Source organism: Callithrix jacchus, chromosome 12 (genome assembly GCF_049354715.1).
Source record: "Callithrix jacchus isolate 240 chromosome 12, calJac240_pri, whole genome shotgun sequence".
In the NCBI taxonomy this organism is placed as follows: Eukaryota; Metazoa; Chordata; class Mammalia; order Primates; family Cebidae; genus Callithrix; species Callithrix jacchus.
In genome coordinates this window covers 85,315,826-85,341,367 of record NC_133513.1, presented here as the reverse complement: position 1 = coordinate 85,341,367, position 25,542 = coordinate 85,315,826, and the positions used below count along the sequence as shown (strand labels likewise).

The window sequence follows — 25,542 nt, the reverse complement described above, 5'->3', positions numbered from 1 at the left end:
GGGAAAGGAAAAGAAAGGAAAGGGGAGGGGAGGAGGGGAGGGGAAAGGAGGGGAGAGGAAAGGGGAAAGGGAAGGGGAGGGAAGAAAAGGGAAGGGGAGGGGAGGGAAGGGAAGGGGAGGGGAGAGGGAAAGGGAAAAGGAAAGAGAAAGGAAAAGGGAAAGGAAAAAGGAAAGGAAGGATGGAGGGAGGGAAGGAGGGAAGGAGAGAGGGAGGGAGGGAGGGAGGGAAGAAGGAAGAAAGAGAGGGAGGAAAGGAAAGAAAAGGAAAGGAAAGGAAAAGGAAAAGGCAAGGAAGGAAAGGAAAGAGGCCCTCTCATATATGGCAAATGATTTTTCATAAGGTTGCTGAGACCATTCAATTGGAAAAAAGACAATCTTAGGCCAGGAGCAGTGGGTCACTCCTGTAATCCCAATACTTTGCGAGGCCCAGGTGGGAGGATCACAAAGTCAGGAGTTCAAGACCACCCTGGCCAACATGGTGAAAACCCATCTCTACTAAAAATACAAAAAATTAGCCGGGTGTGGTGTTATGCACCTGAAATCTCAGCTACTCAGAGGCTGAGGCAGGAGAATCACGTGAATCCAGGAGGCAGAGGTTGCAGTTATAGAAGATCGTGCCATTGCACTCCAGCCTAGGCGACAGTGTGAGACTCCGTCTTAAAAAAGAAAAAATAGGCCGGGCACAGTGGCTCACGCCTGTAATCCAAGCACTTTGGGATGCCAAGGTAAGCGGATCACAAGGTCAGGAGTTCGAGACCAGCATGGCCAACAGGGTGAAACCCTGTCTCTACTAAAAATATAAAAATTAGCTGGGTGTGGTGGTGGGCGCCTGTAGTCCCAGCTACTTGGGAGGCAGGAGAATCACTTGAACCCAGGAGGGGGAGGTGGTAGTGAGCCGAGATCATGCCACTGCATTACAACCTCGGTGACAGAGCGAGACTCTGCCTCAAAAAAAAAAATAGAGCTAGGCACGGTGGCTCAAGCCTGTAATCCCAGCACTTTGGGAGGCCAAGGCAGGTAGATCACGAGGTCAAGAGATCGAGACCATCCTGGTCAACATGGTGAAACCCCATCTCTACTAAAAATACAAAAAATTAGCTGGGCATGGTGGCGCGTGCCTGCAATCCCAGCTCCTCAGGAGGCTGAGGCAGGAGAATTGCCTGAACCCAGGAGGGCAGAGGTTGCGGTGAGCAGAGATCGCGCCATTGCACTCCAGCCTGGGTAACAAGAGCGAAACTCTGTCTCAAAAAAAAAAAAAAAAGAAAGAAATAATAAAGACAATGTTTTCAACAAATGGTGCTGGGAAACTAAATATCCATATGCAAAAGAATGAGGTTGGACCTTTATCTAACACAATATACAAAAATTAACTCAAAATGGATTAAAACCTTATGTAAGACCTAGAGCTATAAAACTCTTAAAAGATAACATAAAGCAAAAGCTTCACAACAATAGATTTGGCAATGATTTCTTGGATATAGCACCAAAGGCACAGGCCACAAAAACAAGACAAATTGGACTTCATAAAAATTTTAAAAGTCTGTGTATTAAAAGACAGCATCCCTGTAATCCCAGCTACCTGGGAGGCTGAGGTAGGAGGACTATTTGAGCCCAGGAGTTCACAACCAGCCTGGGCAATAAAGCAAGATACTATCTTTAAAGGCAGGAAAAAAAAAAAGGCCAGGCATGGATTACAGGCTTATACCTGTAATCCCAGCACTATGCGAGGCCAAGGCAGGCACATCATCTGAGGTCAGGAGTTCAAGACCAGCCTGACCAACATGGTGAAACCCCATCTCTACTAAAAATAAAAAAATAGCCAGGCACGGTGGCACATACCTGTAATCCCAGCTACTTGGGAGTCTGAAGCATAAGAATTGCTTGAACCTGGCAGGCAGAGGTTGCAGTGAGCCAAGATTGCACTCCAGCCTGGGTGACAGAGCGAGATTCCCTCAACATCTGTGTGGAGGAGACTGAAGACGACTGACCCTGGCAGCCAAGGTGTTGGAGCAGTTCATAGGCCAGACCCCTGTGTTCCCCAAAGCTAGATATATTATCAGATCCTTTGGTATGAGGAAAAATGAATAGATTGCCACCCAGTATACAGTGTGAAGGCCCAAAGCAGAAGAAATCCTGGAGGAAAGTCTAAAGGTGCAGGAGTGTGAATTAAGAAAGAACAACTTCAGGGCCGGGCACGGTGGCTCACACCTGTAATCCCAGCACTTTGGGAGGCCAAGATGGGTGGATCACAAGGTCAGGAGATTGAGTCCATCCTGGTCAACATGGTGAATCCCCCTCTCTACCAAAAATACAAAAAATTAGCTGGGTATGGTGGCATGTGCCTGTAATCCCAGCTCCTCAGGAGGCTGAGGCAGGAGAATTGCCTGAACCCAGGAGGCGGAGGTTGCGGTGAGCCGAGATAGCGCCATTGCACTCCAGCCTGGGTAACAAGAGCGAAACTCCGTCTCGAAAAAAAAAAAGAAAGAACAACTTCTTGGATACTGGAAACTTTGATTTGGAGATCCAGTAACACAGAGATTTGGGTATCAAATGTGACCCATGCATTGATATCTACAGCCTGGACTTCTATGTGGTGCTGGGTAGGCCTGGTTTCAGGAATGCAGACACGGAGTGTAGAACAGGCTGCATTGGGGCCAAACACAGAATCAGCAAAAAGGAGGCCATGTGCTGGTTCCAAAAAGAAAAAAAAAAAAACGGAAAAGACAAGACAGTATCAACGAGTAAATAGGCAACCCACAGTAATGGTGAAAAAATTTTTGCAGCTCATGCATCTGAAAATATTCAAAATACATAGAAAACTCCTAAAACTCAACAACAAAAAAGTAAATCAATTTAAAAATGAGCAAAGGACTTAAATAGATATACAAATGCCCAGTAAACACATGAAAAGTGGCTCAACATCATTAATCATCAGGGAAATACAAATCAAAACTACAATGAGAGACTACCTCACACCCAATGATATGGCTACTAAAAAAAAAAAAAAAAAAAGAAACAGAAAATCATGTTGGTGAGAATGTGGAGAAGTTAGAACACTTATGCACTGTTGGTGGGAATGTAAAATGGCCCAGCCACTCTTTGTAGGTTCCTCAAAAATTTAAAATAGAATAATCATATAGCAATTACAATTCTTGGTAAATACCCAAAAGAATTGAAAATTGAAAACCCATATTCATAGCAACATTATTCATAATAGCTAAAATGAAGAAGCAACTCAAGTGTCCACTGACATATGAAGAGATAAGCAAAATGTGGTATATGCATATAATAAATACTATTCAGCCTTAAAAAAGAAGGAAACCTTCTGATATTTGCTACAACATGGTTGAACCTTGAGGACATCATGCAAAGTGGGAATAAGCAAGTCACAAAAGGATAAATACTGTATTACAACTCCACTCACATGAAGTACTTAGAGTAGTCAAAATCATAGACAGTAGAATGGTAGGTGTTAGGGGTTGAGGGGAGAGGGAAATGGGGAGTTATTGTTTAATGTGTATAGAGTTTCAGTTTTTCATGATGAAAAGAGTTATGGAGATGAATGGCAGTAATGACTGCAGAATATTATTATGTATTTAATATCATTGAACTGTACACTTAAAGGTGGTTAAGATGGTAAATTTTATGTGCATTTGAAAACAATTTTTTAAATTGGGAAAAAATAGGGGAGGGAATAGAAGGGGTATAAGAAAGATAGCCAGCAGCACATTATGTAGGGGTCTATAAACTTTAACCTGTAGGTTGAACCTGGCCCTTGCCCTGCCAAAGATTTAAGAATGATTTTTGCAGTTTTAAAGGCTTTTTTAAAAATAATAATAAAGGATCAGAAAATAATGTGCAAGAAACCACATGTGCCAGGGTGTGGTAGCTCCTACCTGTAATCCCATGGATCACCTGAGGTCAGGAGTTTGAGACCAGCCTGGCCAACATGGTGAAACCCGGTCTCTACTAAGAACACAAAAATTATCCAGGCATGGTGGTGTGCACCTGTAGTCCCAGCTACCTGGGAGGCTGAGGCGGAAAATTGCTTGAACCTGGGAGGCAGAGGCTGCAGTGAGCTGATATCGCACCACTGCACTACAGCCTGAGTGACAGAGCAAGACTCTGTCTCAAAAAAAAATAAACTACACATGACCTGTAAAGCCTAGAGTATTTAAATAAAATACTCTAGGATAAATATTTATTTATCCGAGTCCTTTACAGAAAAGGCTTGCCAACCCAAGGACCTCATAAATCCCAAGTTGCCTATTTACTAAAGCTTAATAACAGACTTGTACCAGGAAGGCTATTTGAAAGAAGGCATATGCCCTAAGTGCATGCAAAAAAAAAAAAGAAAGAAAGAAAAAGGAAGGAAGGAAGGAAGGAAGGAAGGAAGGAAGGAAGGAAGGAAGGAAGGAAGGAAGGAAGGAAAGAAAGAGAGAGAAAGAAAGAAAGAAAAAGGCTGCCCTGGCCTGGTGGCTTGCACCTGTAATCCCAGCACTTTGGGAGGATGAGGTGGGCAGATCACCTGAGGTCAGGAGTTCAAGACCAGCATGACCAACATGGAGAAACCCCCTTCTTAAAAAAAAAAAAAAAAAAGGCTAATCTGAAAAGAAAAAAAAAACTCTTTACATAAAAATTATTGTAAATTTTTTTTTACAATACACAAGACACAAGCAAAGTACCATTCTATTCATCGATGATAAAATAAATCTCTTCTATGGCAAGGTTTGAAATATATGCAGATCATAAACATCAAGTTCAAGATAATGGTTAACTGTGAGCAGAGGAAAAGGGATGGAGAGGGGAAAGAGGGGGCTCCAGCAATGATTGTTTTGTTTCTTAATCTGTGTTATGAACAAAAATGTTTATTACATTATTCTTAATAACTTTTTCTAAGTCTGAAGTATTTTGTAACTAATATTAAAAAAAGAAACCATATAAAGGCACACGGAAAAGGTAATAATTGCCTGGTTTTATTAAACAACCAAAATAATTTTAAAATTTGCACTTGTTATATGCACTGCATTTTTAAATAAAATTCTTCAAAACAAGCAACTACTAGCAGAAAGCCCAGATTACAGCTGGTAAGTGTCATTGGCCAGACTTAGGATTGCCACCAAATCTGCTCTCTTGCACCTAGTTTAGAAAGGTTTACAGAAAAGTTGCAACAGCAACTGTTAACGACAGCCACAAAAACACACACACAAAACACACATACTCAGTAAACTGCGGAGAGCCTCTAAAAAGTTGAATAAGTCAATTCTAACTAAGCAACAGTTTCTAGCTCATTTTAAAATTAAGAAGTTATTTGGAAACCAGTCAGGGGAGAGGCGAACACCCCTCCACATCCCCTTATCTCGAAAAATCCTTTAATTTGGTCTATGAATAAACAGGTGAAAAGGAAAACTGCAGCACAATCAGAAATTTACACTAGCTTAAATGGCCTTGATCTTTTAAAAGCATAAACTTACTTTATAACTTAATTTTTAATGTTTACATACAGAGATGTTTATTGTTTAGGAGGGATGAAGAAAATATTGCATCTAGAATAAAGATAATAAGTGATTGCTTTTTAGAGGTGGTAATACCAACGTAAGGGCTAAACCATCTGCAAAACAGGTATTCAGTCTTACTTCCAAACTGACTACATGAAGCAGCATACAAAAGTGACACCTAAATCTTTATTGACTATAGTTTAAAATAAGAACGCACTTTTCGGTATGGAACAGTGATCAAATCAAACATCCTATTTTCTCCCGAAAATCAGACACACACAACAACCGGGTGTCATTTTTATCGAACACAACTCGGACAACAAAGAAACTGGGACCCTCAGGAAATGCAAACAAAATCGCTCTCCTCTCCCCGAACCGCGCAGGAGTGGGCCCAGCAGCAAAGCCCGGGCGCTCGGAATCCTGTCAGCCCTCTCCCTACCTGCATCTCACCACCACCTGGATGTTCTTCCCCTTCTCCTCTTTCTTCTTCGCAGACGAATTTGGCTGCGACGCCATGACGGTCCCCGCCAAAAAATCAACGCCTGGCCGCAGCCTTGGGCGCCGTGGGTCGCGTAGGGGTTTGGCGGCAGACGGGAGCCTGAGTCTCCCTGGCCCGTGCCGGGCGCTGGCGTGGCCTGGAGGATTGACGCCCGCAGCTCGGCGTCCCCGCTCTCCACCCGGTACTCTAGCCGTGGCGTTGGTCCCGCACCAGCCGGTGCCACCAAATCACCAATCTTGTCTCCGCCCTAAGTCCCAGAAACCAAGAAACGCCTCGGCGCCTCAATTTGAAAAAGGGGCCGAGTAGCCAGACCAATGGCTGCGCGGACGCGCACGGCACCATGGGACTCAGGGTCCTCACCGGAGCCCCGCCCTCAGGGCGTGACCTCCAGTAACGTAAAGAGCAGGTCTGTCAGCTCGCTCCGGAACTCAGTAGTCCAGAGCCGAGATGCAGGAGAGGAGTGTGGAACTTCAGCGTACCGTGACTCAACTTACATGACGTCTCTATTCCAAAATTCCCTCATCTGCAGAGAGGAAATACTAGTAACCATCTCAGAGGGTTTATGGGGAGAATAAATGAGTTTATGCAAGCAAATAGATTGGAATATATGGTAAGCGCTCATGATTATAATTATTATTGAATTTTAAGAGGGGAATGGAAGCACAGGAGAGGTTCAAAGCGAGCCGCGTTCCCGGAGGCAGAGACCAAAATAGGCTTTTTTTTATTTTTTGAGACGGAGCCGGCCGGGCGTGTTGGCTCACGCCTGTAATCCTAGCACTTTGGAGGCCAAGGCGGGCGTATCACGTGAGGTCGGGAGTTCCAGACCAGCCTGACCAACATGGTGAAACCCCGTCTTTAAAAAAAAAAATTGGGCCGGGCACGGTGGCTCAAGTCTGTAATCCCAGCACTTTGGGAGGCCAAGGCGGGTGGATCACGAGGTCAACAAATCGAGACCATCCTGATCAACATGGTGAAACCCCGTCTCTACTAAAAATACAAAAAATTAGCCGGGCATGGTGGCGTGTGCCTGTAATCCCAGCTACTCAGGAGGCTGAGGCAGGAAAATTGACTGAACCCAGGAGGCGGAGGTTGCGGTGAGCCGAGATCGTGCCATTGCACTTCCAGCCTGGGTAACAAGAGCGAGACTCCGTCTCAAAAAAAAAAATAATAAATTAAAAGAAAGAGACGGAGTCTCGCTCTTGTCACTCAGACTGGAGTGCAGTGGCGCGATCTCGGCTCACCGCAACCTCCGTCTCCCTCAGCCCCCGGGTAGCTGGGATTACAGGTGCATGCCACCACGCCTGGCTATGTTGTATTCTTAGTAGAGATGTGGTTTCACCATGTTGGCCAGGCTGGTCTCGAACTCCTGACCTCAGATGACCCTCACCCCCACGCCCTCCTCGGCCTCCCAAAGTGCTGGGATTACAGGCGTGAACCACCCCGCCTGGCCCAGAATAATCTTGAAGAATTATTAGTGTTGGGCTCGGTGGCTCACGCCTGTAATCCCAACACTTTAATAGGCCGAGGTAGGAGGATTCTTGAGGCCAGAAGTTTGAGACCAGACTGGGCGACATAGGAGGAACACCACCACCACTGCCGCCAACACACAGTGTTGCATCTCAACAACAACAACAACAAAAATGGGGGAAAAAATAGCAAGGTGTGGTGCGTGCCTGTTCTCCCAGCTACTCACGAGGCTGAGGCGGAAGGAACGCTGAACACAGGAGATCAAGGCTGCAGTGAGCCGGGATTATGCCACTAGATTATTCCAGCGTAGGCGACAGAGCAATAACCTTTCTCAAAAAGAAAAAGAGTAATTAGGAAGTGTTAAGAGATAAGGCTACTACAGTTTCCAAATCGTGATGAAATGGACACTGAATGCCATTTGGAGGACTCTTAAATCATCATCGATAAAGCGACTCCAAGCAAGAAAGCACGGTCCGCCCAGATTTCAGAACGACTGCACTGATCGACTGACGCTGGCCGCCTACAGGCTCCGCCTTTCCGCGGGGCGTAGCGGGCGGTCGCGTCTCAAGGAGGCTGCGCAAAAGTCAGCTGCCGCGGGCTACGAATCCCCAGCACGCAGCGCTCGCTGGGGCCTGCGCGCCCTTTGTCACCTCCCTCCTGTTGCAGGCGAACTTTTCGGCGTCTTAGCGGTTCCTAGCGTGACTCGACTGCTGTAGGTATGGGACGCCCTACCAGGAGATACTGAAACAGAATCCTGTGCCGCAGTCGGTTCTTGAAACTGCGCTTCTGGGCCACACAACACATGGGAACCTATTAAGGAACAAACCGGTGCAGTGGAAAGCTCTTACGTCCTTTTTGTGTTCCTCCACTTACTAATTACCTACATGCACCCCGCCCCAGGGAAATAGCTACATCTACAGCCCCTTCCGCTGGTCATCTCTACTTTGCGTCGCCAGCTGTCTATTGATATCTCCTCTTAGGTGGCTCCCTGGCATTTCAAAATGGGACCTATCTCAGACTGAACGCTTACCTTCTTACCTCCACCCTAATTTTTCTTATCTAGACACTGGTGCTAACCAGAACCTTCGATTCCTCCTTGTGTAGTGGAGTGCTGTTGATTTTATCTCCCCTGCGATCACCCTAGTCCAAGGCTCTTACCTCTTACCTGTACTACTGTCATCCACCTCAACAAGACTCTCTTCTGCTCTTTTCTCCTCCCCCCGACCCCTCTACTACATTTACTCAGCAAGGGAAATGTCTTTTTATTTATTTATTTATTTTGAGACGGAGTTTCGCTCTTGTTACCCAGGCTGGAGAGCAATGGCGCAATCTCAGCTCACTCTCGGCAATCTCAGCTCACTCTCGGCAACCTCCGCCTCCTGGGTTCAAGCAATTGTCCTGCCTCAGCCTCCCAAGTAGCTGGGACTACAGGTGCGCGCTAATTTTTGTATTTTTAGTAGAGACACGGTTTCACCATGTTGACCAGGATGGTCTCGATCTCTTGACCTCGTGATCCACCCGCCTTGGCCTCCCAAAGTGCTGGGATTATAGGCATGAGCCACCGCGCCCGGCCATGTTACACTAGCTTCTTATTTGCATTTGGAATGAAATTCAAACTCTTTACCCTGCCCTGTAGGGTCCTTATGATCTGGCCCTTGTCCATACTATCAACTAAAGGCACTTGCCAAAAATCTCATTACTATGTTTCACAGCTCCTATCTTTTTCCTGTGGCCAGGCCCTTGCCCTGAACTCTTGTTTGGCTCTTTGCATGGCTTACCCATTCTCATTCTTCAGCTCTCAGTGTAACTTTCTCTTTTAAAAAGAGCTTTCCTGACCACCCTAATAAAGCACATTCCTCATAATTTCCTTTTTCTTTTTCTTTTTTTGAGACAGAGCCTCGCCCTATCCCCCATGCTGAAATGCAGTGGTGGGATCTCGGCTCACTGCAACCTCCGCCTCCTGGGTTCCAGGGATTCTTGTGCCTCAGCCTCCTGAGTAGGTGGGGTTACAGGCACCCCACTACGCCCAGCTAATTTTTTTGTATTTTTAGTAGAGACTGGGTTTTAGAACGTTGGCCAGGCTGGTCTCAAACTCCTGACCTCAAGTAATCCGCCCTTTTCAGCCTCCCATAGTGCTGGGATTAGACGTGAGCCACCGTACCTAGCCTTTCTCTTACAATTTTCTATCTCAGAATGCTATTTTCTTCATAACACTACAGTCAGTAATTACATTGTTAATATATCGTGTGTCTCCATGGATAGAATGTAAGTTTCATTAGGGACCCAGTCTTTTTATTTTGTATTATTTTCCCAGTGTCTTGAACAGAGTCTTATACAAAGTAAGGCTTTACTCAATAAATATACATTGAGTATCTGAAGGAAATTACTAAACTTCTATCAGCCTTGATTTCCTCATCTGTAAAATGGAGATAATAATTATTATTGTGAGGACTAAAATAACATATGTAAAGTGCCTGGGGTATAATAGGAAAAAAATCTTAATTTCTTCTTTTTTTTTTTGAGACAGAGTCTCACTCTGTTGACCAGGCTGGAGTGCAGTGGTGTGATATTGGCTCACTGCAGCCTCCATCTCCTGGGTTCAGGCAATTCTTCTGCCTCAGCCTCCCACGTGGCTGGGACTACAGGTGCGTGCCACCACACCCAGCTAATTTTTTTTTTTTTTTTTAATAGTAGAGACCGGGTTTCACCATCTTGGCTGGGCTGGTCTCAAACTCCTGACCTCATGATCCACCCACCTCAGCCTCCCAAAGTGCTGGGATTACAGGCATGAGCCACTGCACCTGGACTAATTTCTTCTTTTCTTTCATTTTGTTTTGGTTTTTTTGAGTCACTCTCTGTCACCAAGGCTGGAGTACATTGCACCATCATGGCTCACTGAAGCCTGAACCTCCTGGGCCCAAGGGATCCTCCCATCTCAGCCTCCTGAGTAGCTGGGACTGTAGGCACAAGCTACCACACCTGGCTAATTCTGTTTTCCTTTGATAGAGATGGGAGTCTCCCTATGTTGCCCAGGCTGGTCTTGAACTCCTGGCTTCAAGTAATTTTCCCACAGCCTCCCAAAGTGCTGGTATTACAGGTGCTGGGCCTTTTTCCTTTCTCTTTAGTAAATATCCAAACAATATTTAAATTAACAGTCAAATAGGTTAACACAAGAAATTCAAGAGTCTCCATTTGATAATAGATACAGCTACCATTTATCTAGGGTTTACAATGAGTCAAACTCATGCTAAAGACTTTGTGTGCATTATCTCATTTAATCTTCAGAACAACTTTCCAAAATAAAACTATTATTTTCCACTACTTTATCAGCAAACTGACCAAATAAGTTTGTCTGTAGTCATACAGCATATGACCATACTTAAACTTTTTTTTTTTTTTTTTTTTTTGAGATGGAGTCTAGCTCTGTCACCCAGGTGGGAGTGTAATGGCCTGATCTTGGCTCACTGCAACCTCCGCCTCCTGGGTTTAAGCTGCCTCGGCCTCCCAAAAGCTGGGATTACAGGTGCCCACCACCACACCTGGCTAATTTTTCTATTTTTAGTAGAGATGGGGTTTCACCATCTTGGTCAGGCTGGTCTTGAACTCCTGACCACTTGATCCACTTGCCTTGCCCTCCTAAAGCGCTGGGGTTACAGGTGTGAGCCACAGTGCCTGGCCCCTACTTAAACTTTAATCATAGTGTAAGATTAAGTATTGGGGAAGGAACTTCGAATTCTTTCCCATTCTGGCCAGGCTCGGTGGCTCACGCCTGTAATCCCAGCACTTTGGGAGGCCAAGGTGGGTGGATCATCTGAGGTCAGGAGTTTGAAACCAGCCTGACCAACAAGGTGAAACCCCATCTCTACTAAAAGCACAAAAATAAGCTGGGCGTGGTGGCAGGTGCCTGTAATCCCAGCTATTCAGGAGGCTGAGATGGGAGGATCCCTTGAACCCAGGAGGTGGAGGTTGTGCCACTGCACTCCAGCCCAGGCAACAGAGTGAGACTCCATCTCAAAAAAAAAAAAAAACTTTCTCATTCCAACACCCAAGTTCTCTTAACTACTGTCTTTCCCACCTAATTTTTTCATTTGCTAAGTGAACATGAATCCACTTTTATCTACTCTTTTTGAAGTGCTTACTCTGGGCCTGGCAATGAATACACAGGCTGAATTATTGTACTTGCCATCAGGGCTAAGTCTAATAGAGAGAGCCAGGGTCTTATGGCCATGTGTAAGTGTTTTGTTGCACTAAGCAGGTCCCTGAAATGTCATTTTACATTGCCTTGAGTTCAAACTACTCAGGCTAATAATCAACATTTCTGCTGAGCATGGTGGCTCACACCTGTAATCCCAGCACTTTGGGAGGGCAAAACGGGTGGATCACCTGACATCAGAGTTCAAGACCAGCCTGGCCAAGATGGCAAAACCCTGTCTCTACTAAAAATACAAAAATTAACTGTATGTGGTGGCACGTGCCTGTAATCCCAGCTACTCGGGAGGCTGAGGCAGGAGAATCCCCTTGAACCCTGAAGGCAGAGGTTGCAGTGAGCCAAGATCACGCCATTGCACTCCAGCCTGGGCAACAGAGCCAGACTCCATCTCAAAACAAACAAACAAAAATTAGCTGGGGCTGGACGAGGTAGCTAACGCCTGTAATCCCAGCACTTCGGGAGGCCAAGGCAGATGAATCACGAGGTCAGGAGTTCGAGACCACCCTGGCCAACATGGTTAAACGCTGTCTCTACTAAAGATACAAAAATCAGCTAGGTGTGGTGGGTGCCTGTAATCCCAGCTACTTGGGATGCTGAGGCAAAGAAAATCGCTTGAACTGGGAGGTGGAGGTTACAGTGAGCCAAGATCCTGGCAATGCACTCCAGCCTGAGCAACAGAGTGAGACTCCGTCTCAAAATAAATAAATACAATAAAAATTAAAAATAAAATAAGCTGGGCACGGTTGCTCATGCCTGTAATCCCAACACTTTGGGAGGCCAAGGTGAGCAGATCACAAGGTCTGGAGTTCAAGACCAGTCTGGCCAACATAGTGAAACCTGTCTCTACTAAAAATACAAAAGATTAGCCGGATGTGGTGGTGTGCACCTGTAGTCCCAGCTTCTTGGGAGGCTGAGGCAGCAGAATTGCAAGAACCTGGGAGGCGGAGATTGCAGTGAGGCAAGATCGTGCCATTGCATTCCAGCCCGGGCAACAGTTTGAGACTCAGTCTCAAAAAGATAAATAAAATAAAATAAATAATAAACAATAGGGGTGATATCTTAGTCGTTTTTGTATACCACTTAGTAGCAAGCACAGTGCTTAGCAAATGCTTGCCAAATGCATATTTGCTGAATCTGATCAAATCTGTGGATGTAACTACCATTTACAGGAAATATAGGAAACAAACATGTTAAATCACATTGTAAGAATACAGTCAACAGGCCAGGCGTGGTGGCTCATGCCTGTAATCTCAGCACTTTGGGAGGCTGAGGTGGGTGAATCACTTGAGGTCAGAAGTTTGAGACTGGCCTGGGCAATATGGTGAAACCCTGTCTCTACTAAAAATACAAAAAAATTGATCAAGCGTGGCAATACATTCCTGTAACTCCTGCTACTCAGGAGGCTGAGGCAGGAAAATGGTTTGAACCCAGGAGACGGAGGTTGCAGTGAGCTGAGGTCACTCCATTGCACTCCAGCCTGGGCAACAAAAGCAAAACTCCTTTTAAAAAAAAAATAAAAAAGAATACAGTCAGCAAAATTTAGAATGTTTGGAACACGACAGGACAAATAACTCCTTTGACAAATTGCAAAATAAAAAAGAGGCGGGAGAGGCTGGGCGTGGTGGCTGATACCTGTAATCCTAGCACTTTGGGAGACCCATGTGGGCAGATGACCTCTTAGGAGTTCAAGACCAGCCTGGCCAACATGGTGAAACCCCATCTCTACTAAAAAAATTCAAAAATTAGCCAGGCATGGTGGCACATGCCTGTGATCCCAGCTACTCAGGAGGCTGAGACAGGAGAATTGAACCCAGGAAGCCATCATCGTGCCACTACACTCCAGCCTGGGTGACAGAGATGAGACTCTTTTAAAAAAAAAAAAAAGTGGAGGGAGAAATCTATGAATTGAAGAAGACCTAGAATTGACAAGCTATAACAAGCTTTTTTATAAAAATTTTATGTGAAATTGAAAAGGGCCAGAAAATCCAAGCCAATTCTTTTTTTTTTTTTTTGAGACGGAGTTTCGCTCTTGTTACCCAGGCTGGAATGCAATGGCGCGATCTCTGCTCACTGCAACCTCCACCTCCTGGGTTCAGGCAATTCTCCTGCCTCAGCCTCCTGAGTAGCTGGGATTACAGGCACGTGCCACCATGCCCAGCTAATTTTTTGCATCTTTAGTAGAGACGGGGTTTCACCATGTTGACCAGGATGGTCTCAATATCTTGACCTCGTGATCCACCCACCTTGGCCTCCCAAAGTGCTGGGACCAAGCCAATTCTTAAAGAAGAATCTGGGCCAGGTGTGGTGGTCATGCCTGTAATCCAAGCACTTTGGAAGCCAAGGCGGGCGGATCACCTGAGGTTGGGAGCTCAAGACCAGCCTGACCAACATGGTGAAACCCCGTCTTAAAAAAAAAAAGAATCTGGACCACATATGCTTCCAAATTTTAAGAATTATTGGGCCAGGTGTGGTGGCTCAGGTCTGTAATCCCAGCACTTTGGGAGGCTGAGGCAGGCAGATTACCTGAGGTCAGGAGTGCTTGCTTTTTTTTCTTTTTTTGAGTTGGAGTCTCACTCTGTTCCCCGGGCTGGAGTGCAGTGGCATGATCTTGGCTCACTGCAACTTCCACCTTCCAGGTTCAAGCAATTCTCCTGCCTCAGCCTCCCAAGTAGCTGGGATTACAGGTACGTGTCAACACGCCTGGCTAATTTTTGTATTTTTAGTAGAGACAGGGTTTCATCATATTAGCCAGGCTGGTCTCAAACTCCTGACCTTGTGATCTGCCCTCCTTGGCCTCCCAAAGTGCTGGGATTACAGGCGTGAGCCACTATGCCCAGCCAGAAGTTCTTTCGAGACCAGCCTGGCCAACATGGTGAAACCCTGTCTCTACTAAAAATACAAAAATTAGGCGGGCATGATGGCTCACCCCTGTAATCCCAGCTACTCGGGAGGCTGAGGCAGGAGAATCGCTTGAACTAGGGAGTCAGAGGTTGCAGTGAGCTGAGATCCCACCCACTGCACTCCAGTCTGGCGACAGAGAGACTCAGTCTCACAAAAAGTAATCCTAGCACTTTGGGAGGCTTCAGGTGGGAGGATCATCTGAGGTCAGGAGTCCAAGACCAGCCTGATCAATATTGTGAAACTCCGTCTCTACTGAAAAAAAAAAAAATAATTAGCCAGGTGTGGTGGTGGACACCTGTAATCCCAGCTCCTCTGAGAGGCTGAGGCAGTAAAACCACTTGAACCTGGAAGGCAGAGGTTGCAGTGAGCTGAGATGATGCCACTGCACTCCTGGGCAACAGAGCGAGACTCTGTCTTAAAAAAAAAAAAAGAGAGAGAGAAAATAAAGAATGTGAACAAACAAAAATCATACTAAAAATATATGGATAAATCTCTCCAGATAGTAAAAGAAAGCCAGACCCAAAAGAAGATATACTGTGTGAGTCCATTTATATTAAATTGTAAACCAGGCAAAACTAATTTATGGTGTTAGAAGTCAGGTAGCTGGGCGCGGTGGCTCACGCCTGTAATCCTAGCACTTTGGGAGGCTGAGGTGGGTGGATCACTTGGTCAGGAGTTCAAGACCAGCCTGGCCATCATGGTGAAACCCTATCTTAAAAAAAAAAAAAAAGTCAGGTTAGTGGTTACCATTGGCATGACAGTGACTGAAAGAGAGAATAAGGGAGAGCTTCTGGGTGTGTTTACAGAGATGTGTTCAGTTTTTGAAAATTCACTGAGGGGCCAGGTGAGGTGGCTCACACCTGTAATCCTAGCACTTTGGGAGGGTGAGGCAGGTGGATCACAAGGTCAAGAGATTGAGACCATCCTGGTCAACGTGGTGAAACCCCGTCTCTATTAAAAATACAAAAAATTCGCCTGTAATCCCAGCACTTTGGGAGGCTGAGGCGGGTGGATCACAAGGTCGAGATCAAACCATCCTGGTCAACATGGTGAAACACCGTCTCTACTAAAAATACAAAAAAATTAGCTGGGCATGGTGGTGTGTGCCTGTAATCCCAGCTACTCAGGAGGCTGAGGCAAGAGAATTGCCTGAACCCAGGAAGCAGAGGTTGTGGTGAGCCGAGATCGCGCCATTGCACTCCAGCCTGGGTAACAAGAGCGAAACTCCGTCTCAAAATAAATTATAAAAATCAAAATACAAAAAATTAGCTGGGCATGGTGGCGCGTGCCTGTAATCCCAGCTCCTCAGGAGGCTGAGGCAGGAGAATTGCCTGAATCCAGGAGGTGGAGGTTGCAGTGAACTGAGATAGCGCCATTGCACTCCAGCCTGGGTAACAAGAGCGAAACTTTGTCTCAAAAAAAAAAAAGAAAAAATTCACTGAGCTATACAGTTATCGCTTGTTTACTTTTCTGTTTGCAGTATTTCAATAAACTCTTCAAAAAAATATAATCTTCAAAAGATACAAAACAAAACAAACATATTAATCAAATGAAGTGTTTTTTTCTTGTTTGGATCCTGATTTGAACAAACCCATTATAAAAAGAAACATCTGAGGCAATCAGGAAAGTGGGAACACTGACTAGATATTTGATATTAAGTAATTAGGTTAATATTTTAAGTATGTTTGTACCTGCAGATTAAGTCCTTTGAGATACATACTGAAATATTAAGAGATGAAATATTAATAATGTGATGCTTGGTATTTGGTTCAGATTGATTTAGTGGAGGTTGAGGGACTAGGAGGAAAAGATAGAACAATATTGGCCATGAACTGGTGATTACGGAAGCTAAATAATGAATGGATGTCTGGGGTATTTATTTACTGACATTGTTTGGCTGTAGAATTCTAAAATCATATTTTTCAAAATGTTTTTAACCTAAATCACAGAATCTATCTGGACATTGTTGGTCTATGGAATTCTAAAATCATATTTTGCCTGGAATAGTTGTATTATTTTCCTTGCTTTTATGTATGTTTAAATTGTTCCATAAGGCCAGGCGTGGTGGCTCACGCCTATAATCCCAGCACTTTGGGAGGCTGAGGCGGGTGGATCATGATGTCAAGAGATCGAGATCATCCTGGTCAAGGAGATGAAACCCCATTTCTACTAAACATACAAAAATTAGCTGGGCATGGTGGCCCGCACCTGTAATCCCAGCTACTCAGGAGGCTGAGGCAGGAGAATTGCTTGAACCCATAAAGCGGAGGTTGCGGTGAGCCAAGATCACACCATTGCACTCCAGCCTGGGTAAGGTAACAAGAGCGAAACTCCGTCGCAAAAAAAAAAAAGAAAAATTGTTCCATAATACAATTTTTCTTTTCTTTTTTTTTTTTTTTTTTTTTTTAACGAGACCAAGTTTTGCTCCTGTTGCCCAGGCTAGAGTGCAATGGTGTGATCTTGGCTCATTGCAACCTCTGCTTCCCAGGTTGAAACAATTCTCCTGCCTCAACCTCCCAAGTAGCTGGGATTACAGTCACCTGTCACCATGCTTAGCTAATTTTTTTGTATTTTTAGTAGAGTCAGGGTTTTACCACATTGGCCAGGCTGGCCTCAACCTCCTGACCTTAGGTGAGCCACCCGCCTCAGCCTCCCAAAGTGCTGGGATTACAGGCAGGAGCCACGGTGCCCTGCCCAATAAAAAGCTTTCAAATGTGTGTTAGTTTTAAGTACAATACTAGGGTAATAAAATACCTAAAAGCAACATGAATTTTTAATAATGTTTTATAGATAAGTGATTTATTAATTATAAATTTGTTTGTTAAGAGTTTTTCTAAATGGCTCATCCTTGCTAGTCCTTAAAGGTAAATCTGAGTTACTTTATGTACAGTACTTGAAATATTAATATAAAATCTACAATTCATATTTTCTTTTTTTCTTTTTGAGACGGAGTTTTACTCTTGTTACCCAGGCTGGAGTGCAGTGGCGCCATCTCGGCTCACTGCAACCTCCACCTTCTGGGTTCAAGCAATTCTCCTGCCTCAATCTCCCTAGTAGCTGGGACTACAGACGCGTACTACCATGCCCAGCTAATTTTTGTATTTTTAGTAGAGACGGGGTTTCACCTTGTTGACCAGGATGGTCTCGATCTCTTGACCTCGTGATCCACCCGACTCAGCCTCCCTAAGTGCTAGGATGACAGGCTTGAGCCATCGCTCCCAGCTACAATTCATATTTTCTACACACAGGTAAAACAACTCTTGATTTCTCCATTCAACAAATATTATGGGCCCAGGGATGCTTTCAGTGTTGAGGATACACCAGTGAAACGAGCACCCAGGTTTCTATTCTTGTGGTATTTACATGTTAGAGAGGGAGATAAAACAGTAAATTAGGCCGGGTGCAGTGGCTCACGCCTGTAATCCCAGCACTTTGGGAGGTCAAGGCAGGCAGATCATGAGGTTAGGAGTTCGAGACCAGCATGGCCAAATTGGTGACACCCCATCTCTCCTAAAAATACAAAAATTAGCTGGACATGGTGGTGGGTACCTGTAATCCCAGCTACTAGGGAGGCTGAAGCAGGAGAATTGCTTGAACCCGGGAGGTGGAGTTGCAGTGAGCCGAGATTGCACCACTGCACTACAGCCTGGGTGACAGTGCGAGACTATGTCTAAAAAAAAAAACAAAAGTAAATTAAGACACATAAAATGGCTGGGCTCGGTGGCTCATGCCTGTAATCCCAGCTATTACAGGGAGGCCAAGTCAGGCAGATCACTTGAGGTTGGGAGTTCGAGACCAGCCTGACCAACATGGAAAAACCCCTGTGTCTACTAAAAATACAAAATTAGCAGAAAGCCGGCTGGGCGCGGTGGCTCACGCCTATAATCCAAGCACTTTGGAGGCCAAGACGGGTGGATCACCTGAGGTCAGGAGTTCAAGACCAGCCTGAACGGTGGTGAAACCCCGTCTTAAAAAAAAAAAAATTAGCCGAAAGTGGTGGTGCATGCCTGTAATCCCAGTTATTTGGGGAGGCTGAGACAGGAGAATCACTTGAACCTGGGAGGTGGAGGTGGCAATGAGCTGAGTTGGCACCACTGCACTCCAGCCCGGCAACAAGAGTGAAATTCTGTCTCACAAAAAAAACAAAAAACAAGACACATAAAATGAAGCCAGACATGGGGTGGCTCACGCCTGTAATCCCAGCAATTTGGGAGGCCAAGGTGGGCGGATCACCTGAGGTGGGAGTTCAAGACCAGCCTGACTAACATGGAGAAACCCCATCTCTACTAAAAATAGGAAAATTAGCCAGGCCTGGTGGCGCATGCCTGTAATCCCAGCTACTCAGGAACCTGAGGCAGGAGAATCGCTTGAACCTGGGAGGTGAAGGTTGTGCTGAGCCGAGATGGTGCCATTGCACTGCAGCCTGGGCAACAAGAGTGAAACTCTGTCTCAAAAACAAAAAACAAAACAAAAGACTGGTTTGAAAGTCACAAACACTGAATATGACTTTTTTCTCTTTGCATTCCTACTATAAGGACCCTAATTCCTCTCAATGCCTTTGGTCTCTAGGGAAGGGTCCTGAGGTTTAGCCAAGAAAGAGAAGCATGGGGAGTAAAATTTCAACATCTCCTTTTGCTATGTAGATTTTGTGGGAGAGTATGGGAAGCTACTTCAGATAAAGTGGTTGGAGAAGTTCTCTCTGAGGAAGTGAAATTTAAGTTGTGGCTTGAAAAGTAAGAAGGCTCAGCCTGGCCAGCATGGTGAAACCCTGTCTCTGTTAAAAATACAAAAATTGCCGGGCGTGGGGGCTCATGCCTGTAATCCCAGAACTTTGGGAGGCCAAGGCAGGTGGATCCCGAGGTCAAGAGATCCAGACCATCCTGGTCAACATGGTGAAACCCCGTCTCTACTAAAAATACAAAAAAATTAGCTGGGCATGGTGGCGCGTGCCTGTAATCCCAGCTACTCAGGAGGCTGAGGCAGGAGAATTACCTGAGCCCAGGAGGCGGAAGTTGCGGTGAGCCGAGATCGCGCCATTGCACTCCAGCCTGGGTAACAAGAGAGCAAAACTCCGTCTCAAAAAAACAAAACAAAAATTAGCCAGTCACGGTGGCATGTGCCTGTAGTTCCAGTTACTCTGGAGGCTGAGGCAGGAGAATCACTTGAACCCAGGAGGTGAAGGTGGTGCTGAGCTGAGATCGCGCCACTGCACTCCAGCCTGGACAACAGAGTAAGACTCTGTCTCAAAAGTAAGGTAAGGTAAGGTAAGGTAGAAGGAAAGAGCAAGAAAAGAAAAGCAGGAAGGCAGGGCATGGTGGCTCACGCCTATAATTAGCACTTTGGGAGGCTGAGGTGGGTGGATCATGTGGTCAGGAGTTCGAGACCAGCCTGGCCAACATGGAGAAACCCTGTCTCTACTAAAATACAAAAAATTAGCTGGGTGTGGTGGTGTGCACTTGTAGTCCCAGCTACTTGGGAGGCTCAGGCAGGGGAATCACCTGAACCCAGGAAGTGGAGATTGCAGTGAACTGAGATCGTGCCACTGCACTCCAGCCTGGCGACGAAGTGAGAGTCTGTCAGAAAGAGAAGAAAGGAAAGAAGGAAGAAAGGAAGAAAAGAAAAGAAAGAGCCTGTAATCCCAGCACTTTGGGAGGCCGAGGCGGGTGGATCACGATGTCAAGAGATCGAGACCATCCTGGTCAACATGATGAAACCCCATCTCTACTAAAGATACAAAAAATTAGCTGGGCATGGTGGCGTGTGCCTGTAATCCCAGCCACTCAGGAGGCTGAGGCAGGAGAATTGCCTGAACCCAGGAGGCGGAGGTTGCAGTGAGCCGAGATCGTGCCATTGCACTTCCAGCCTGGGTAACAAAACCGAAACTCCATCTCAAAAAAAAAGAAAAAAAGAAAGAAAGAAAAGAAGGAGTTAAAAATGAGATCAGGTGAGGGAAAAACTCCAGAGAGTGGAAACATCAATGATGAAGGTTTGAGACAAGAGAATCTGACATGTTCCAGGACCTGTCAGAAGGCCAGGGAACTGGAAACTTCTTTCTCCCAATTAATAGATGCTACTGAGATTCTACTGCTTGAACGATGAAAGCTGTAACCCAAATCTATTTTTGGGGTAATGCGATATTTAGGCATTTTTGGACTGTTTTTAACAAGTTTATGAACAGTTAATAAATTGTATTTTTTCCTGTTTATAAGCACATGAAGATATACTTACTGCCATTCTCTTTAGCATTCATACCCACAGACATACACAGTAACAGAATCTAACATTATCCTGGCAACTATGAAAATAGATGGCTGGGGGTCCAAAGTGGCTCCTGCCGGAGGTCATGGTGCTTGCGAAGGCGAGGTCATCAGTTCAAGGCTAACCTGAGCAACCTCATAAGCTCAAAACTGATTGGCAAAAAAAAAAAAAAAAAGAAAATAGATGGCTAAGGCCAGGTGCAGTGGCTCACACCTGTAATCCCAGTACTTTGGGAGGCTGAGGCGGGGTGATCACAAGGTCAGGAGTTTGAGACCAACCTGGCCAACACAGTGAACCCCATCTCTACTAAAAATACAAAAATTAGTTGGGTGTGGTGGTGGGTGCCTGTAATCCCAGCTACTCGGGAAGCTGAGGCAGGAGAATCACTTGAACCCGGGAGGCGGAGGTTGTGGTGAGCTGAGATGGCGCCACTGCACTCCAGCCTGAGTAACAGAGCAAGACTCCACCTCAAAAAAAAAAAAGCCGGGCACGTTGGCTCAAGCCTGTAATCCCAGCACTTTGGGAGGCCGAGGCGGGTGGATCACGAGGTCAAGAGATCGAGACCATCCTGGTCAACATGGTGAAACCCCGTCTCTACTTAAAATACAAAAAATCAGCTGGGCATGGTGGCGTGTGCCTGTAATCCCAGCCACTCAGGAGGCTGAGGCAGGAGAATTGCCTGAATCCAGGAGGCGGAGGATGCGGTGAGCCGAGATCGTGCCATTGCACTCCAGCCTGGGTAACAAGAGGAAAACTCCATCTCAAGAAAAATAAATAAATAAATAAAAATAAAAATAGCTGGGCCCAGTGGCTCACACCTGTAATCCCAGTACTTTGGGAGGCCGAGGCAGGTGGATTACCTGAGGTCAGAAGTTTGAGACCAAACTGACCAACATAGAGAAACCCCATCTCTACTAAAAATAGAAAATTAGCTGGGCATGGTGGTATTTGCCTGTAGTCCAAAAATTAGCTGAGTGTGGTGGTGTGCACCTCAGCTATCACAAGGCTGGGGCAGGAGAACTGCTTGAATCCAGGAGGCAGAGAGAGGTTGCAGTGAGCCGAGATCAAGCCACTGCACTCCAGCCTGGCAAAAGAGCAAAACTCCGTATCCAAAAAAAAAAAAAAGAAAAAGTTGTCTAGGTGGTTTACACCTTGTACTTGTTTAAGTGAGAGTGGGAAAGATTACATCCTAGACCTTCATATTTCCCACTTTTTCTCATCATTCTGGGCTCTGTGTGAATGTAACTTCCTCAGAGAGGCCTTTCCTCACCACCTTTTTCTTCATATCTCGTATTCACTTACTGTCTGTTTTTCCCACAAAGTTAGAAGGTAAGCTCCACCAAGACAAAGTTTTGTCTCTTTTATCTACTGCTGTATCCCCAGCACTTTTATAATAACTGGTATCTATAAGGCATTCAAAAATATTTGTCAAGTCATAAATGAGATGAGCAAATCACGAGTTTTGGAATCAGACAGTCCTGGGTTCAAATTACAACTCCACTCTTTTTGTCCAGTTGTTCGCAAGTTACTTAACCTCTCTCTGCCACAGCTTCCTCATATCTGATAGGTGGGGAAATAACCATTTCACAGGATGATCATGAAGACTGATGAAGGATTGATGTGCAATGCCAGACAGAGTAGACCCTCAAAAGTGTTACTTTTCAGCCAGGCGTGGTGGCTCATGCCTATAATCCCAGCACTTTGGGAGGCCAAAGCGGGTGGATCACAAGGTCAAGAGATCGAGACTATCCTGGTCAACAAGGTGAAACACCGTCTCTACTAAAAATACAAAAATTGGCTGGGCATGGTGGCGCGCGCCTGTAGTCCCAGCTACTTGGGAGGCTGAGGCAGGAGAATTGCTTGAACCCAGGAGGCAGAGGTTGCGGTGAGCCGAGATCGTGCCATTGCATTCCAGCCTGCGTAAATGAGTGAAACTCCATCTCAAAACAAAAAACAAAATTGTTACTTTTCTTTCCATCCACTTCGTCTTCACTGAGACTATAGTTATGAGACTATATTAATATTATTCTTTCTTATCCAGGACATCCACTCCAACTATCCAGTCAACCAAATTTATCATGAAGCTAATGATGTTTAAACTTCAGGGCTGCTCACTTGCACAGGATCCAAACTGAAAGTGATCGAGGGAAAGCCAGTTGTGGTCTGGGAGCACTTTTATGTAAGCATTTTTAATAAACAGCCTAAAGAGATCTCAGGAAAAAAAAGAGTCATAATCTCCAGGTCTCGAGTATTTGTTGTGATTTATTTTCTCTCTATATTAATCTTTTGATTGCTAATTTTGTATTTATAATTTGTATTTTATGTCTCAAAGAGGTTCCCCAAATTGTACATGTTTCAAGCCCTCCAGGAATGAATCTACTCTTTGCCTAGCCCATTTTTAGATTCTATTAATGGAGCATAAATGTATTCAGAAAGTCTGCATTAACATTCTCAGAGGAGCTACTTCAAGGTGATTGATTGACTACTCTGCTTTTGGGACTGGTAACTTAAAGGTCCTTCAAATCATGTACTTGCAAACACCACTAGGAGGCTTGCCATAATTTTTGTTTTCATCCAAAGGTTTGCCTTTAGGTGAAGTTGCATTGTTTAAAAGGTCGTTGGGTACCTCTTTGATAAAGCATCAACTTGATTAAGGAATCCTCCTACTGAATTCCCATTTAAAGCAATACTAGGACTCAGGACACTGTTTTTGGCTGCAGTCGTTGGTCTGCCAATCAGAAACCTCAAAGTATTTAAGCTGGGACGTCACCATCCCTAATAGCACTCTTCCTTAAAGACTCCCGTTAGGTATAATGGAAAGTTAGATCCATAACAATTATTAGGTTGTTCGTGGGTGCAAAGCACCATAAAGTCACTGGGGAGAAAATTCTTTGTTTAAAAAGTAAGGACTGAAGCCGACTGAGAGTAGTATTCCTAGTGCGGGGTACTAGTAAGAGTAGTAGTTTCTACTCTGGATTTGAAGCCTTGTTTTGCTGTGGCGCGCGTCCCATCTGTACCTTCCTCTTAAGAGAGCTGCCAGCTTCCCCAAGGATGGAAACGTCCCCCGGTTCCTGGCCTCTTTATCGCGGACCCCTGCGTCTGAATTCCCCCCACGCCGCACTCGAGCCGGACTGGTGCCTTAGCAGTTCACGTTTCCACCGCGCTCTAGAGGGAGCCCGCGGGGCGCGCGGCCGCCGCGACCACGAACCTCATTCCCATACCTGCAGGGCCGGACAACCTAGTCAGTGAAGGTGCCTGGGAAAACATGGCCCCGTGTACCCTCATTGGATTCATGAGCGGCCCCTCGGCCCCTCACAGCCAAACACACGTCGCCACCCTCACAGGTGCGGCCGGTGAGACCTAGCTGGGACCCACCCCGCCTGGGAAAGCCTGGGTGCTTGGCTCCCAAAGCGCCCTGGCCAGACCCCTGTCCCTCCAGCCTGCCAGCTCAGGCCTCGGCTGCCCGCCGTCACCACAGTCCTCGCCCGCGTCCTCGCCCCATCCGGCTCCAAGCAAAACCCGGAGCGGCTGCCTCTCCGCAGCTCCCGGGAGACAGCGCGGCGCTGCGGAAAGGGCATGCGCAGTGCGCAGGGCCGGCTCGCAGCGCAAGCAGGAAGCGTTCGCCGTGATCCCGGCGACTGCGCTGGCTAATGCGGTACCGGCTAGCGTGGCTTCTGCACCGTGCGCTGCCCAGCACTTTCTGCTCGGTCTTCGGCGCCCGCCTGCCGCCCCCGGAGCGCCTCTGTGGGTAAGCGGAACGGAGCGGTGGGTAAGCGGAACGGAGCGCCCGGGCTCTTGGGCCCCTTGGGTCACGGTGGTTTGGCGCTAGTGTTGCAAAGTGGTGATTCAGCACTTAAAGCCGCCGCCGCCGCCGCCCCTCACGCCGCCTGTCCCGCCGGCCTGGGGCCCGGACTACAGTGCTGAGGCCGCTCCAGGGCCCGGAAGAGCGGCTCGCCCAGCGGGAGCCAGAGGCCTGGTCAACTGTCGGGGACGTCCCTCCGACTTGTGAGGCGGCCGGGGCGGTGACACGGGGCGACGGGGCGTGTGCCATTAGTGCGGGGGGCGCGGGGGCGGACGGAGTCGCCCGGCCTGCTACCGGGATCCGCGCGGCGTCACTCTCCTGGAGTCCGCCTGTGAGGGGGCCGGGACTTTGAGCCGTGGGGTAAAGAACCCCGGCGACTTCGTGGGGACAGCTTCTCACCTTGCCCTCAGCCCTGCCCTTTCCTCCGGGCACTGGGTTTCCAGGACGGTGTGGAATGCCCGCGCTTAAATCTCTAAAAGTTTGTCTGCCTTCCGCCTTAGTGAAAAGACTAGTGTGGGGTTTCCTCTCCGGGGAAATTTAGAAGCCGAAAGATACCTCGGGATGCTCTTCAGCAGCTCCCTTGTTTTACATCGGAGACAACCGGGGTACTGAGAGATGGTTTGATTTCCCTGCAATTGCCGAGACAGTGGCAAAACCAGGACTAGGACACAGGTTTTTTACCATCCGGTGGCGTGCACTCTCCACTTCACCGCTGATCTGCGTACGCTAGGCGTTTTCAGGCTTGTAGAGAACGCTGAATACTTTTTACTACGAATGGAAGAGGATAGGCAGTATTATCTTGCTCTCCCTAAAAGCATTATTTGAACTCCTACTGGTTTTAATCAGTAATAGCCGGTACCTACTAAGTGCGGGGCACTGCGATCGACCCTCTGTATAAAGTATGTGT

The 25,542-nt window shown here is 46.4% G+C and overlaps 2 protein-coding genes across 22 annotated transcripts in view; one reads left to right on the top strand and one right to left on the bottom strand.

Annotated features, from left to right (window-relative positions):
• Nucleotides 1–7,986, bottom strand: part of KIF11 (kinesin family member 11) — a 58,757-nt gene extending 50,771 nt beyond the window's left edge. For 2 of the 5 annotated variants that reach the window (XM_002756401.7, XM_078346038.1), the window contains exon 1: nucleotides 5,938–6,259. In XM_002756401.7, the coding sequence (XP_002756447.1) occupies nucleotides 5,938–6,014 (77 nt within the window). In that variant the 5' untranslated portion in view covers nucleotides 6,015–6,259. Of the gene's footprint in view, nucleotides 1–5,937; nucleotides 6,260–7,690 lie in introns of those variants that run through there. The other 3 variants (XM_035268473.3, XM_078346037.1, XM_078346039.1) reach the window with 2 other exon arrangements.
• A 16,427-nt stretch (nucleotides 7,987–24,413) lies between these two features.
• Nucleotides 24,414–25,542, top strand: part of IDE (insulin degrading enzyme) — a 133,389-nt gene continuing 132,260 nt past the window's right edge. For 14 of the 17 annotated variants that reach the window (XM_078346035.1, XM_078346032.1, XM_009009970.5 and 11 more), the window contains exon 1: nucleotides 24,414–24,581. Coding sequence is in view for 4 of the 17 variants with exons in the window: in XM_078346032.1 (XP_078202158.1) it covers nucleotides 24,484–24,581 (98 nt within the window). In the remaining 13 variants the exon portion in view is untranslated. Of the gene's footprint in view, nucleotides 24,603–24,713; nucleotides 24,839–25,542 lie in introns of those variants that run through there. The other 3 variants (XM_078346031.1, XM_035268472.3, XM_054243096.2) reach the window with 2 other exon arrangements.